Source organism: Vitis riparia, chromosome 12, assembly GCF_004353265.1.
Source record: "Vitis riparia cultivar Riparia Gloire de Montpellier isolate 1030 chromosome 12, EGFV_Vit.rip_1.0, whole genome shotgun sequence".
NCBI classification, from domain to species: Eukaryota; Viridiplantae; Streptophyta; class Magnoliopsida; order Vitales; family Vitaceae; genus Vitis; species Vitis riparia.
Window position 1 is genome coordinate 20,669,396 of NC_048442.1, and position 11,016 is coordinate 20,680,411.

An 11,016-nucleotide genomic window follows, 5' to 3' on the forward strand; every position below is an offset into this window, starting at 1 on the left:
CCATAAAAGTAGAAAATATAATAAATAAATAAATAAAATAAAAAAGTTCTTATATTTTACCTTTTAATTTTTTTCTCTTTCTATGTTAATTTTTTGTGTAAATTTATGAAACAAGAAATTTTAGAACCTTTTAATGAAAAAGTAATTCTTATAAATTAGTTAAATATAATTTATTTAGAATTTTAATTTTATTACATTAAGGAATTTAAAATAAATAAAAATAACTACTATGTTATATAAATAATGATACATAAATTAAAAAATAAATAATATGAAAAAATAATTCTTATAAATGAATTAAATAGAGAAGGTTGAATGGATCAGTTTGTTGCCAAATGCCTTTAAGAGTCGTAGGTTGGATGGACTTTCAAGGCAAGAAAAGGAAACCCATCTGCTAAATTATTTGAGAACAAAGCAACCTTTAGCACAATATCTCTATTAAACCTTAAAAAGAAAAGCATGATATGCCTTTCCATGACTCACTTAGATATACCTTATTCTAAAACTCTGCTAATGGAGAAAAGGTAGAATTAAAAACATTCAGACCCATGACATATACCTAAGAATGGTGAGGATCGTTATTTTTGTACTCTTAACTAGCTCCCACATGTTTCGAACTATTGACATGAACTGTTGTGTAACAATTTGAAGTAATCCTTATATCAACAGTTCGATTCTGATCTTCTTAAGTCCAACTACCACATCTTTCATGTCAATCCTCTCCTCAGGTGAATCGGTTGTACATGCCAAAGCTAAAGCCATAATGGAGGACAAACAACTCGACTTTGTGGCAAAGTCTTCATCCTCTCTCCTCAATAGATTGGCATCCACAACCTCTATCATCGAATCAGCTAATGACTCCACCCAACTCTTCAAGGTTAGATCTCCATTGAACATTTCATCCATAGGCTTCTTCCTTGCAAATACCTCCATTAGCATGATCCCATAGCTAAAAACATCGCCCTTTGTGGATAATATACCATCTGAGCCATACTCTGCTTGCGCATCATGTTATTTTTTATTATAAATTAAAAAAATTGGAAAGCTATTTCAAAGGAAGGAAACAAATTTACAAAATCAAAAAAATTTGTAGTAATAGGCATAGAAGTAGTGAGGAACTTTACCTGGTGCCATGTAGCCAATTGTGCCCAAGGTCTTTGTTTGTTGCATAGACTCTGTTTCAGTCAACAATCTTGCAATCCCAAAATCGCCCACATGAGCAACCATGTCATCATCTAACAAAATATTGTTGGGCTTTAAGTCGCAATGCACCACAAGGCTTGGACAATCATGATGAAGATACTCCAATGCTGATGCCACATCAATCATGATGTTTAATCTTTGGATGAGATCTAAAAAATAGTTGTGAGAATACAACCACTTGTCAAGACTTCCTTTAGGCATATATTCGAGCACCAATGCTTTGAAGTTAAGGTTTGAGCAACAAGTAATTATCTTGATGAGATTCCGATGGCGAATACTTTGCATCACTTCACATTCTGAATCAAAACTCCTAAAGGCTCCTTGGAATTCTAAATTAAAAACCTTTACAGCAACAGTTAAGCCATTAGATAATACCCCTTTATATACCATGCTCAGGCTTCCTTTCCCAATCAAATTATCTTCACCAAAGTAGTTTGTTGCATAAAGAAGTTGCTGGTGTGAAATCTTTTCATGTGATCCAGGAAGCCATGAGTCAATTGGAGTTGGCACTTCCAAGTTATTTCGTCTACGTATCCACAAAACAAGGAAAGCCACTAAAGTTATTATTGATACGACTGGAGGTAGAATATATTTCAAGATGAATAACTTCGTCCTCCATGATCGACTGCGAGTGCTTTTATCACATGCTATGACTTGAAAATGAGGTGCCCCACACAAAGCTTCATTGAAGATGAATGATTCAGCAGTGAAATTCATGAAAGGTCCTCCATCCGGAATTTCTCCTTGTAGTTTATTGAAAGAAACATTTAGATATTTGAGATAAGTAAGAGCCTCTAATGACTTGGGAATGACTCCAGATAAATTGTTTTGGGACAAATCCAAGAATTTCAAGCTTAGCAAATCACCAAACTCTAGAGGTATAGGGCCTTGTAGTCTGTTTTGGGACAAGGAAAGGTCTTCCAAACTTTGTAGTTCTCCCAATGTTCTTGGAATGTGACCTGAAACTTGGTTCTTTGACAGGTCCAATGTTCTAATGGACTTTATGTTTCCAACTTCGGGAGGTAGATGACCAGTTAGGAAATTTGAAGACAAGTTAAGAACCAACAAACCTCTAAGGGTCCATAAGGACGGAGGAATGTTGGAAGCTAATGCATTGGAGTGAAGAGAGAGTTCTCGTAGTGGAGGAAGATATCCAAGACAACTTGGGATTGATCCAGTTAGTTGGTTAGAACTCAAAAACAAGTATCCCAAGTTCTTCAAACGACAAAGATCATTTGGAATGGATCCTCGTAGTCTATTTCCAGCAATGCCTAATTCCTGGAGCTTCTTTAGTTGACCCAATGTAGTTGGAATCAACCCTGTCAAGTCATTATCTCCTAGCTCTAGAGATATCAAACTGGTCAAATTACCAATTCCTGTGGGGATGGTTCCTCTGAATTGGCAGGCTGATGCATCAAAACTTTCAAGAGAAATGGAAAGATTCCCTAGTGAATTTGGAAGAATACCTTTTAAAGGATTATCTTCTATCCACAATGTTCTCAAAAATTTACAATTTGTCAGAGAAGTAAGAAAACCAACCTCAGAGGCGGAGTGTTCATCAGTCAATTGATTGAATCCAAGGTCGAGAAATTCAAGCCTTCTCAAGTTACCTAGATCTTTTGGCACATCACCAGTGAAGAAATTGTCCCATATGTCCAGCTCGGTAAGTTCTGACATGTTTGAAATAGACATTGGAATTATTCCACTGAATTCATTGCGTCCTATAGCAAGCCCTTCAAGATCGGGGAGTTGAGTGCCAAGTCTTGATGGGAGACTGCCTGAAAAGTGATTTTGTGCCAACGAAAGGCTCTGCAGTTTTGAGATGTTAAAAATAGCTTCTGGTATTATCCCTGTTAGATTGTTTTCGCTAAGTTTCAAGTTCTGTAAGTTGATGAGATTCCCCAACTCATTGGGGATGTTACCTTGAATATTGTTGTCCCCCAATTCAAGATCCTGTAAGGCGGTTAAATTACCAAATGAAGGTGGAATGTTACCTGTGAACCTATTCCCCCATAAAGACAGTGACAGCAATTGTCCACATAAGGAGAGAGTTGTAGGAAGTTGACCACTGAGCTGATTGAAAGAAAGATAAAGCCCTTGAAGATTATGAAGATGTTTGCAGATATCCATTGGAAGAGTCCTAGAAAGGCTATTATCAGTCAAAGCAATCTCTTGCAATGAAGAGATATTGAAAAGTTGGTCAGGAATAGGACCATTTAGTCCACTAGACTCAAAGTCCAGAATATTTAAATTTGAAAGATTCCCAATCTCTCTAGGAATTCCACCTGCCAATTTGTTATAACCAAGATATAATTCTTCAAGATTCAATAAACTCCCTATAGCTTTTGGTATGCCTCCAGTTAAGTGATTGACTGATAATGATAGCACTCGGAGCTGTCGACAATGCAACAAGCTGGAGGGGATTTCACCTTTGAGTTGATTGCTTGAGAGATCAATGAATTCAAGCTTGGGAAGATCAGGAAGATGTTTGCAGATATCCATTGGAAGACTCCCAGAAAGGCTATTATTACTAAAATCAATCTCTTGCAATGAAGAGATATTGAAAATTGCTTCTGGTATTATCCTTGTTAGATTGTTTGCGCCAAGTTTCAAGTACTGTAAGTTGATGAGATTCCCCAACTCACTGGGGATGTTACCTTGAATATTGTTTTCCGCCAATTCAAGAACCTGTAAGGCGGTTAAATTACCAAATGAAGGTGGAATGTTACCTGTGAACCTATTCCCCCATAAAGACAGTGACTGCAATTGTCCACATAAGGACAGAGTTGAAGGAAGTTGACCACTGAGCTTATTCCAAGAAAGATAGAGCCCTTGGAGATTAGGAAGATGTTTGCAGATATCCATTGGAAGACTCCCAGGAAGGCTATTATCAGTCAAATCGATTATTTGCAAAGAAGAGATATTGAAAATTTCAGGAGGAATAGGGCCACTTATTCCACTAGACCCAAGCTGCAAAATATTTAAATTTGAAAGATTCCCAATCTCTTTAGGAATTCCACCTGCCAAATTGTTATAAGCAAGATATAATTCTTCAAGATTCGATAAACTCCCTATGGCTTGTGGTATGCCTCCAGTGAACTGATTGAGTGATAATGATAGCCCTCGGAGATGTCGACAATGCGACAAGCTGGAGGGGATTTCACCTTCGAGTTGATTGGTTGAGAGATCAATGATTTCAAGCTTGGGAAGATCATAACCCATGCCTGTAGGGAGGATACCTACTAGGTTATTTTCTCCCAGATGCAAAAACCTCAATGAAGAGATGTTGAACAGTGATTGAGGTATTTCTCCTGCAAGAAAAATAAAATGAGTGGGTTGGAAAAACAACAACACTATGCTTACATATTTGAAAGCTTAAGGAAAAGTGAGAGAGGATCGAAAAAAAGAGAGGAAAGAAAAAGTGTACCTGTCAAGCTGTTATTGAGGAGAGACAATCTCTGAAGCTCCACCAAATTACCAATTGCTCTTGGTATGCTCCCCGTGAATTCATTATATGATAAGGAAATTGCTTGAAGGTTTGTACATTGGCCTAAACTGGTGGGGATCTTTCCACTCAAGTGATTTGACGTAAGATTAAGCTCCTTGAGCTTTGGATTGGTGTTGCACATATCCATGGGAAGACTTCCAGAGAGGCTATTGTAGGAGAGACTAATGTTGAGCAAAGAAGATATGTTGAAAATGGTGGCAGGTATGGAACCTGTTAAGTTGTTCATTCGCAAAGACAATATCTTCAGATTACGAAGATGACTGAACGTCTTTGGAATTTCACCGGTCAACTGATTATTGCCAAGATATAGCTCTTCAAGTTTTGATAAATTACAAATGGCTTCTGGAATGCTTCCAACCAATTTATTATTAAATAAATTCAGTTGTTGAAGCTCTTTGCACTTACCTAAAATAAAAGAAAAAAAAATTGAAATATTATTATTTTGAACATGTAGACTATGCTTGGTTCAAAAGAGTATTAAAGAAAAAAATATATCAAGATAATTTTCTTTGGTTTTACTATAAAAAATAAGAAAAAAAAAATAAAATATAATTAAAATTAATTAGAATTTTATGTATTTTTAAACTATTAAATCTTTGTATCAAATAATTAAAATAAGGTAATGAATTTGAAGAAACACAAAAAAAATTAATTTATTAACTTTAAATTTATTTTCTTTCCCTTATATTTTCCCAAATATAGTCATAGGTTTTATTTAGTTGGAAAAAAATATGAGAGAAAGAAAATTGAGAAGAAAAATAGGAAGACAAAATAAAGAAAAAATATTTAAAGTCAATAAATTATTTATATGCTATTTCAAACACATTTAATTTGTTTTAAATTTTCTATATAAAGATTAAATAATTTAAAAATAGATAATTTTTAATTAATTTTGATTATATTAGATTTTTTTATATTTTTACAAAAAATCAAATATAAGGAAATTATTTTCTTTAATATTTTTTTCTTAGTACTTTCACAGAATGAATCATAAATTGACATTTGCTACGAAATTAGGTTTAGTTGAAACCTTTACGTTGGTGTGAGTTGTGTACAATAATGTTTCTTACTCTATAATAATAATTTGTGAAATTAACTATACACTTCATAGAAATGTTGAGTATTACATAGAATATGATCAACTAATTTTCATTTTTTTATTAGGAATATTAACAACAAAATAATCCACTATTGTTTATCACAAATAAATATTATATTGTAGCTTTAAATATTTTATATTGAATTAAATTAAGTTATATATATGAAATTATTTGATATCTATTAAATATTTGATTACATTTTAATGTATAATATATTACATTAAATTATGTTGTTTTTTAAATAATTTAATTTTTTTGGATCAAAATTTTCTATATTTGAAATTATCTATCAATTGTAAAATGTTACAATAAATAAATCAATTAATGTTATAACTTAAAAAGAAAAGAACTAAGTCAGTTGAAACTTTTTATTATTGTTGTGTATATTTATTTAGATTTGTATTTGGTATTACTCATTCTAAAATTTAAAACAAAAAATTATCACCATCCCTATAGTTATGCTAAATTCATTCAAAATAGAAAAAGAAAATAATTTTTAAGAAATGAAAAAAAAACTAGAACTAATTTTTAACTTGTATAATGATTGATTTAATTAAAATGAATTTTGTATCAAAATAAAGAGAATAAATTAAACCTGTATTATTATACATGATCACAATAATTTAACAATCCAATTTGCCAAATATTTAATTATTATTTTTGAAACTATAATTTATCAATTATGCAACTATTTCATCATGGTTGAAAGTAAAATATTATGGTAATCCTAGCTTTTATTGATGTTATATATTGAAGTAGGAAACATGAGTATTGACTTATAAAGTAGACAAAATTTATGAGAATCTTACCAATATCCTTGGGAAGAGATGCATGGAAGTAGTTATTACTGAGATCAAGGGAAACAAGAAAAGAGAGGTTGCCGACTTGTGGCACAATAGTTCCTTGAAGACCCATGTTCGAGAGATTGATTGCAGAAACTCTTTGTTGAGGAGCGTTGCAAGAAATACCATACCAACTACAATAGGAGCTTTTGGTAGACCAATTTGTTGCCAAAATGCCTTGGGAATCATATGTGATATGGGCTTTCAAGGCAATAAGAGCAACCTCATCAACTAAATTGATGGAGAAAACCATGGGAGTGAAGCAAGCCACCCAACAATATACCAAAACAAATGCTAAAACAAAAGGAGAAAAGAGGTACATCTTTCCCATTGGAGAAAAAACAAGAAGAAAATGAAGTGGATACAATAATGTTGGACGAGGATGTTATATAGTATATGAAGTTGGGGTAAAGGGAAAGTAATTGGTGGCAAAAACAATCTTTTTTTTTTCTACAAAAGAAGGGTTAATGAGGTCAAAAAGAGGCATCTTTACAGCAACGTGTATACTCAAGAGGGAACAACCATGTAACATTCCACCTACTAAATGGGAAAAAAATTAAGAATTACACTACTTTCACATGTAGTTGTCTGAATGGTGCAAAAGCATTAGTTATTGATTGTGAAGTCTCACATTCAAATGCTACTCCTTTTTTATTAGAAGGCAATTCAATGCATTATATATTCAATAAAAAATGTTTTAACAACTTCCATATATTTTACAACTCAATGATTATTGCAGTGATCGATCATTGAGTTGGTAGTTGATAAAGGTTGGAGGAGATTAGAATAAGGTTAAAAGCTGAGGTTAAGGGAGGGAAAGTGATCAGTGGGCAACAACCTTTTTTTGGGAAAAAGGGGTCTAGGGTGGTGGAAAAGGCTTCAGTGTAGTCCTATGGAGATTGACAACACCATGGTGCAGTCCACTTACCAAAGAAGAACAAAAAAAAAAAAAGGAAACACAACTTAACAAAGTGGTGCACAAGCATTGGCTATTGACTTCGTAGTCCAACTTCCCATGCTACTCTTTTTTTAGAGGATAATTCAATCTATGTAATCTGTTTAATAATTTATTAAATTAATTTAACATCTTTGATATAATTACACACTCAATGATGGTTGCACTCAAAGTAATTAATCCATCAATCTTGTGCTTAGAATTTTCTTTCTATAAGTTAATTGGATTGCATATGTACCATAATATATATTTGAACAAAATATTTATCATTTTATATCTCTATCACATTAGAGATTAGAGACATTAGTAGATCATGTTATTCCATTTCAAGTATGAGTTTGTCCAAATTATTGATTTTTTTTTTCTTAATCTAATTTGCTTTAAGTGATCATTCCATGTTTTTTGTATTGTTATTTCTAAATGATATTTTAATATATTTTATGAAAAACTTATTTCCTATATTTTCATTTTCCTAATTTGAAATATTCATAGAAAATCTAAATTATCTCAATTTGATTCTAAACTTTAAACCAAGTTTGAACTTCATTGATTGTTGTGTTAATTGGATGAGATGATATATATATATATATATATATATATATATATATATTATTTTTTAATTGAAATAAAACCATAATGGTCATGGCGGTGTGACACCTGCATTGTCATGGTAATTATTTTTGGGAAAAGTTGCTTCCTATTGACAAATCAAAGGTACATATCATCCCATTAGTTAATCTTCATTTTTAATTTTTTTTTTCTTTCTAACATTTTACTGGATTTTTTTTTTCAAATTGAGATTTTAATTCTCATATGTAAAAAATATAAAATTAAAATCATTGACCTTTTAAAAATTGCTCAAATTCAATGGTTGATGGTGAATATTGATCATGTTATATATCTGATTAAGTAAAACAATGATACCACCTTTACTCTCTACAAGTAGAAAAGTGTATAGTTATGACCATATCCAACGGGTGCAACATGGAAAACACGCAACTATACAGTTCTTCTATCACAAAAATCCTCCTTTTCATTCCTTTTCCCTCTCTCTCTCTCTCTCTCTCCCTCTCTCTCTCTTTTCCTTTTCTTCTCTCTCTCTCCCTTCCTTGGTTGTGAGAAAAAGCCCCCTTAAAAAAAAAGTCCAATTTTCTCTAAAAATAATTTTGATTTTCTATTTAAAAATTTGAGTTCTCCCTTAAAAAAAATATTTAATTTTCTGTTTAAAAATTTTATATTTCATTTTTTTTTACCCCAAAAAAATTCTCATTTTTTATTTCAAAAAATTATGATCTTCTCTCAAAACATCCTAATTTTACCCTTAAAAATTTCTGATTTCTCTCTTTCCAAAACAAATATAAAAAGTTTATAGGTCAAGTGTAAGAGGGTAAAAATATTTCTAATTCAATGGGTTTTAAAAGACCCTAGGACAAATTTCAAGTTTACAAATACATCTATCTTTTCCTTGAGTGATTAGGAATTAATTAATGTTAGACGAGGATGTGGTAGTACATGAAGCTATCATTAAGGTGAAGTAATTGGTGGGGAAAAACCTTTTTCTGTTTTTTTTTTCTTGAAGTCAAAAGTATGCATCTTTAGTGCAAAGTGTATTCAAGAAGAAATTAGGAAAAAAATTAAGAAGCACACCGCTTTCACATGGAGTTGTCTCAATGGTGCAAAAACATTGGTTATTTACTAGGTAGTCTCACATCCAATGCTACTCCTTTATTAGAAGATAATTCGAGTAGTAATTTATTTAATGATTTAATAAAAATATTTTAACTATAAGATTATGAAACCTGAATTAATTTTGTTATACTAGATAGAGGATATCAAAAGTTTTCCAATTTTGTTATATTAAACAGAGGACATCGGAAGTTGATAAATTGAACTATCAAAAAAAAAATTATTTCTTGAATGGATGAGTTTGCCCAAATGTATTTAACTCATAATTTAGGGTTTAGTGAAAAAGTGAAAAAACATGTTTGTAGCCACTAGTATGAGAAGAAGAAAAAACTCTACTACTATAACTTTTTATTTCCGTTTGATGAGTGGATTTTACACTCACAGGAGGTAAGGAGGTTGGAGAAGATTAGGATGTGTCATAAAAGCTGAGGTTAAGGAAGCAAAAGTAACGAAAGTTTTTCCAGAAAACTCAACTCTCTTTCTTCTATTTTTATTCTTTCATACTAACCATTGTGTAACAGTCTTAACTAATCCAAAGAGTCTAACAAACTACCTAACCTATCTAAATGCAGCAACTTCTAAAGCACACCAGCAGTCCTTCCACTACTGAGAGCTATGAGAGATCTTGATGTCTATCAAGTAATTAGCGGGCAACAACTTTTTTCACCCAAAGATGTCCGTAATTAGTGGGCAACAACCTTTTTTTAGAAAAAGATGTCATCCCATCAGAGTGACAACCATGGTGCAGTCCACTCACCAAAGTGGTGCAAAAACATTGGTTATTTATTGACTGGTAAACCCTTCTTTAGATAATTGAATCTATTTGATCTGTTTAATAATTTAATAAAATATTGTTTTAACAACTTTGATGTAATCTGTTTAGTAATTTAACAAACCTGTTTTAAGATATTATTACAACTCATTGATGATTGGATTCAAATTAATTAATCCCTTAAGATTCTGCTTGGAATTATCTACCTTAATATTCTTAAAATTTTCTCCTTTTTTAGAAGTAAATTGATTACACATCATAATATATATGTAAACAAAATATTTGTCATTTCATATCTATATCACTTTAAATATAGATATAGATGTATTAATATGAATGTCCATATTATTCCATTCAAGTATGAGTTAATTGTTTGATGAATTGCTGATTTTTCTTTTTCTTTTTTTATTTTTATTTTTAAATCTAATTTGCTTAAGTAATTCCATATTTTTAGTATTTTTGTTATTAAAAGATGCTTTAATATATCTTATGAAAGACTTATTTCCCATATTTTCAAATTCCTACTTTGAAGTATTCATAGGATATCTAAGTTATTTCTATTTGATTTTAAAATTCAATCTAAGTTCAAACTTAGTTGATTACCATATGGATTTGATGAAATGACAAATTTTTGTTTATAGAAATAAAATCATGATTGACAGTGCTATATGGTGATTATTGTCGGAAAAGTTAATATTCATTCAAATTTGTTTTTATTTTTCCTTTTTCTTTTTATTTTTTTAACATTTTATTGAATTCTTTTCATAATTTGAGATTTGAATTCTCACAAAAAAATAAAAAATTAAAATTATTGACCTTTTCAAAATTGCTCAGATTCAATGATAAATATTGATAAAAAAAAATTAATTTAAGTTATTTAAAGTAAATACAAAAATAAAAATTTTCACATAAAAAGTAAAATTTTTAAGCCATTTTAAATTTTATGTTTA

General features: G+C 31.0%; 1 protein-coding gene across 1 annotated transcript; it reads right to left on the minus strand.

Moving 5' to 3' along the window:
- Nucleotides 1-511: 511 nt before the first annotated feature.
- LOC117926087 (probable LRR receptor-like serine/threonine-protein kinase At3g47570) lies at nt 512-6,726 on the minus strand. The gene is made up of 4 exons (XM_034845171.1): nt 6,621-6,726; nt 4,631-4,921; nt 1,125-4,514; nt 512-995 (listed from the first exon to the last, which is right to left on the minus strand). The coding sequence occupies exons 1-4, from the start codon at nt 6,724-6,726 to the stop codon at nt 658-660; spliced, it is 4,125 nt and encodes a 1,374-aa protein (XP_034701062.1). The 3' UTR covers nt 512-657.
- Nucleotides 6,727-11,016: the final 4,290 nt, after the last annotated feature.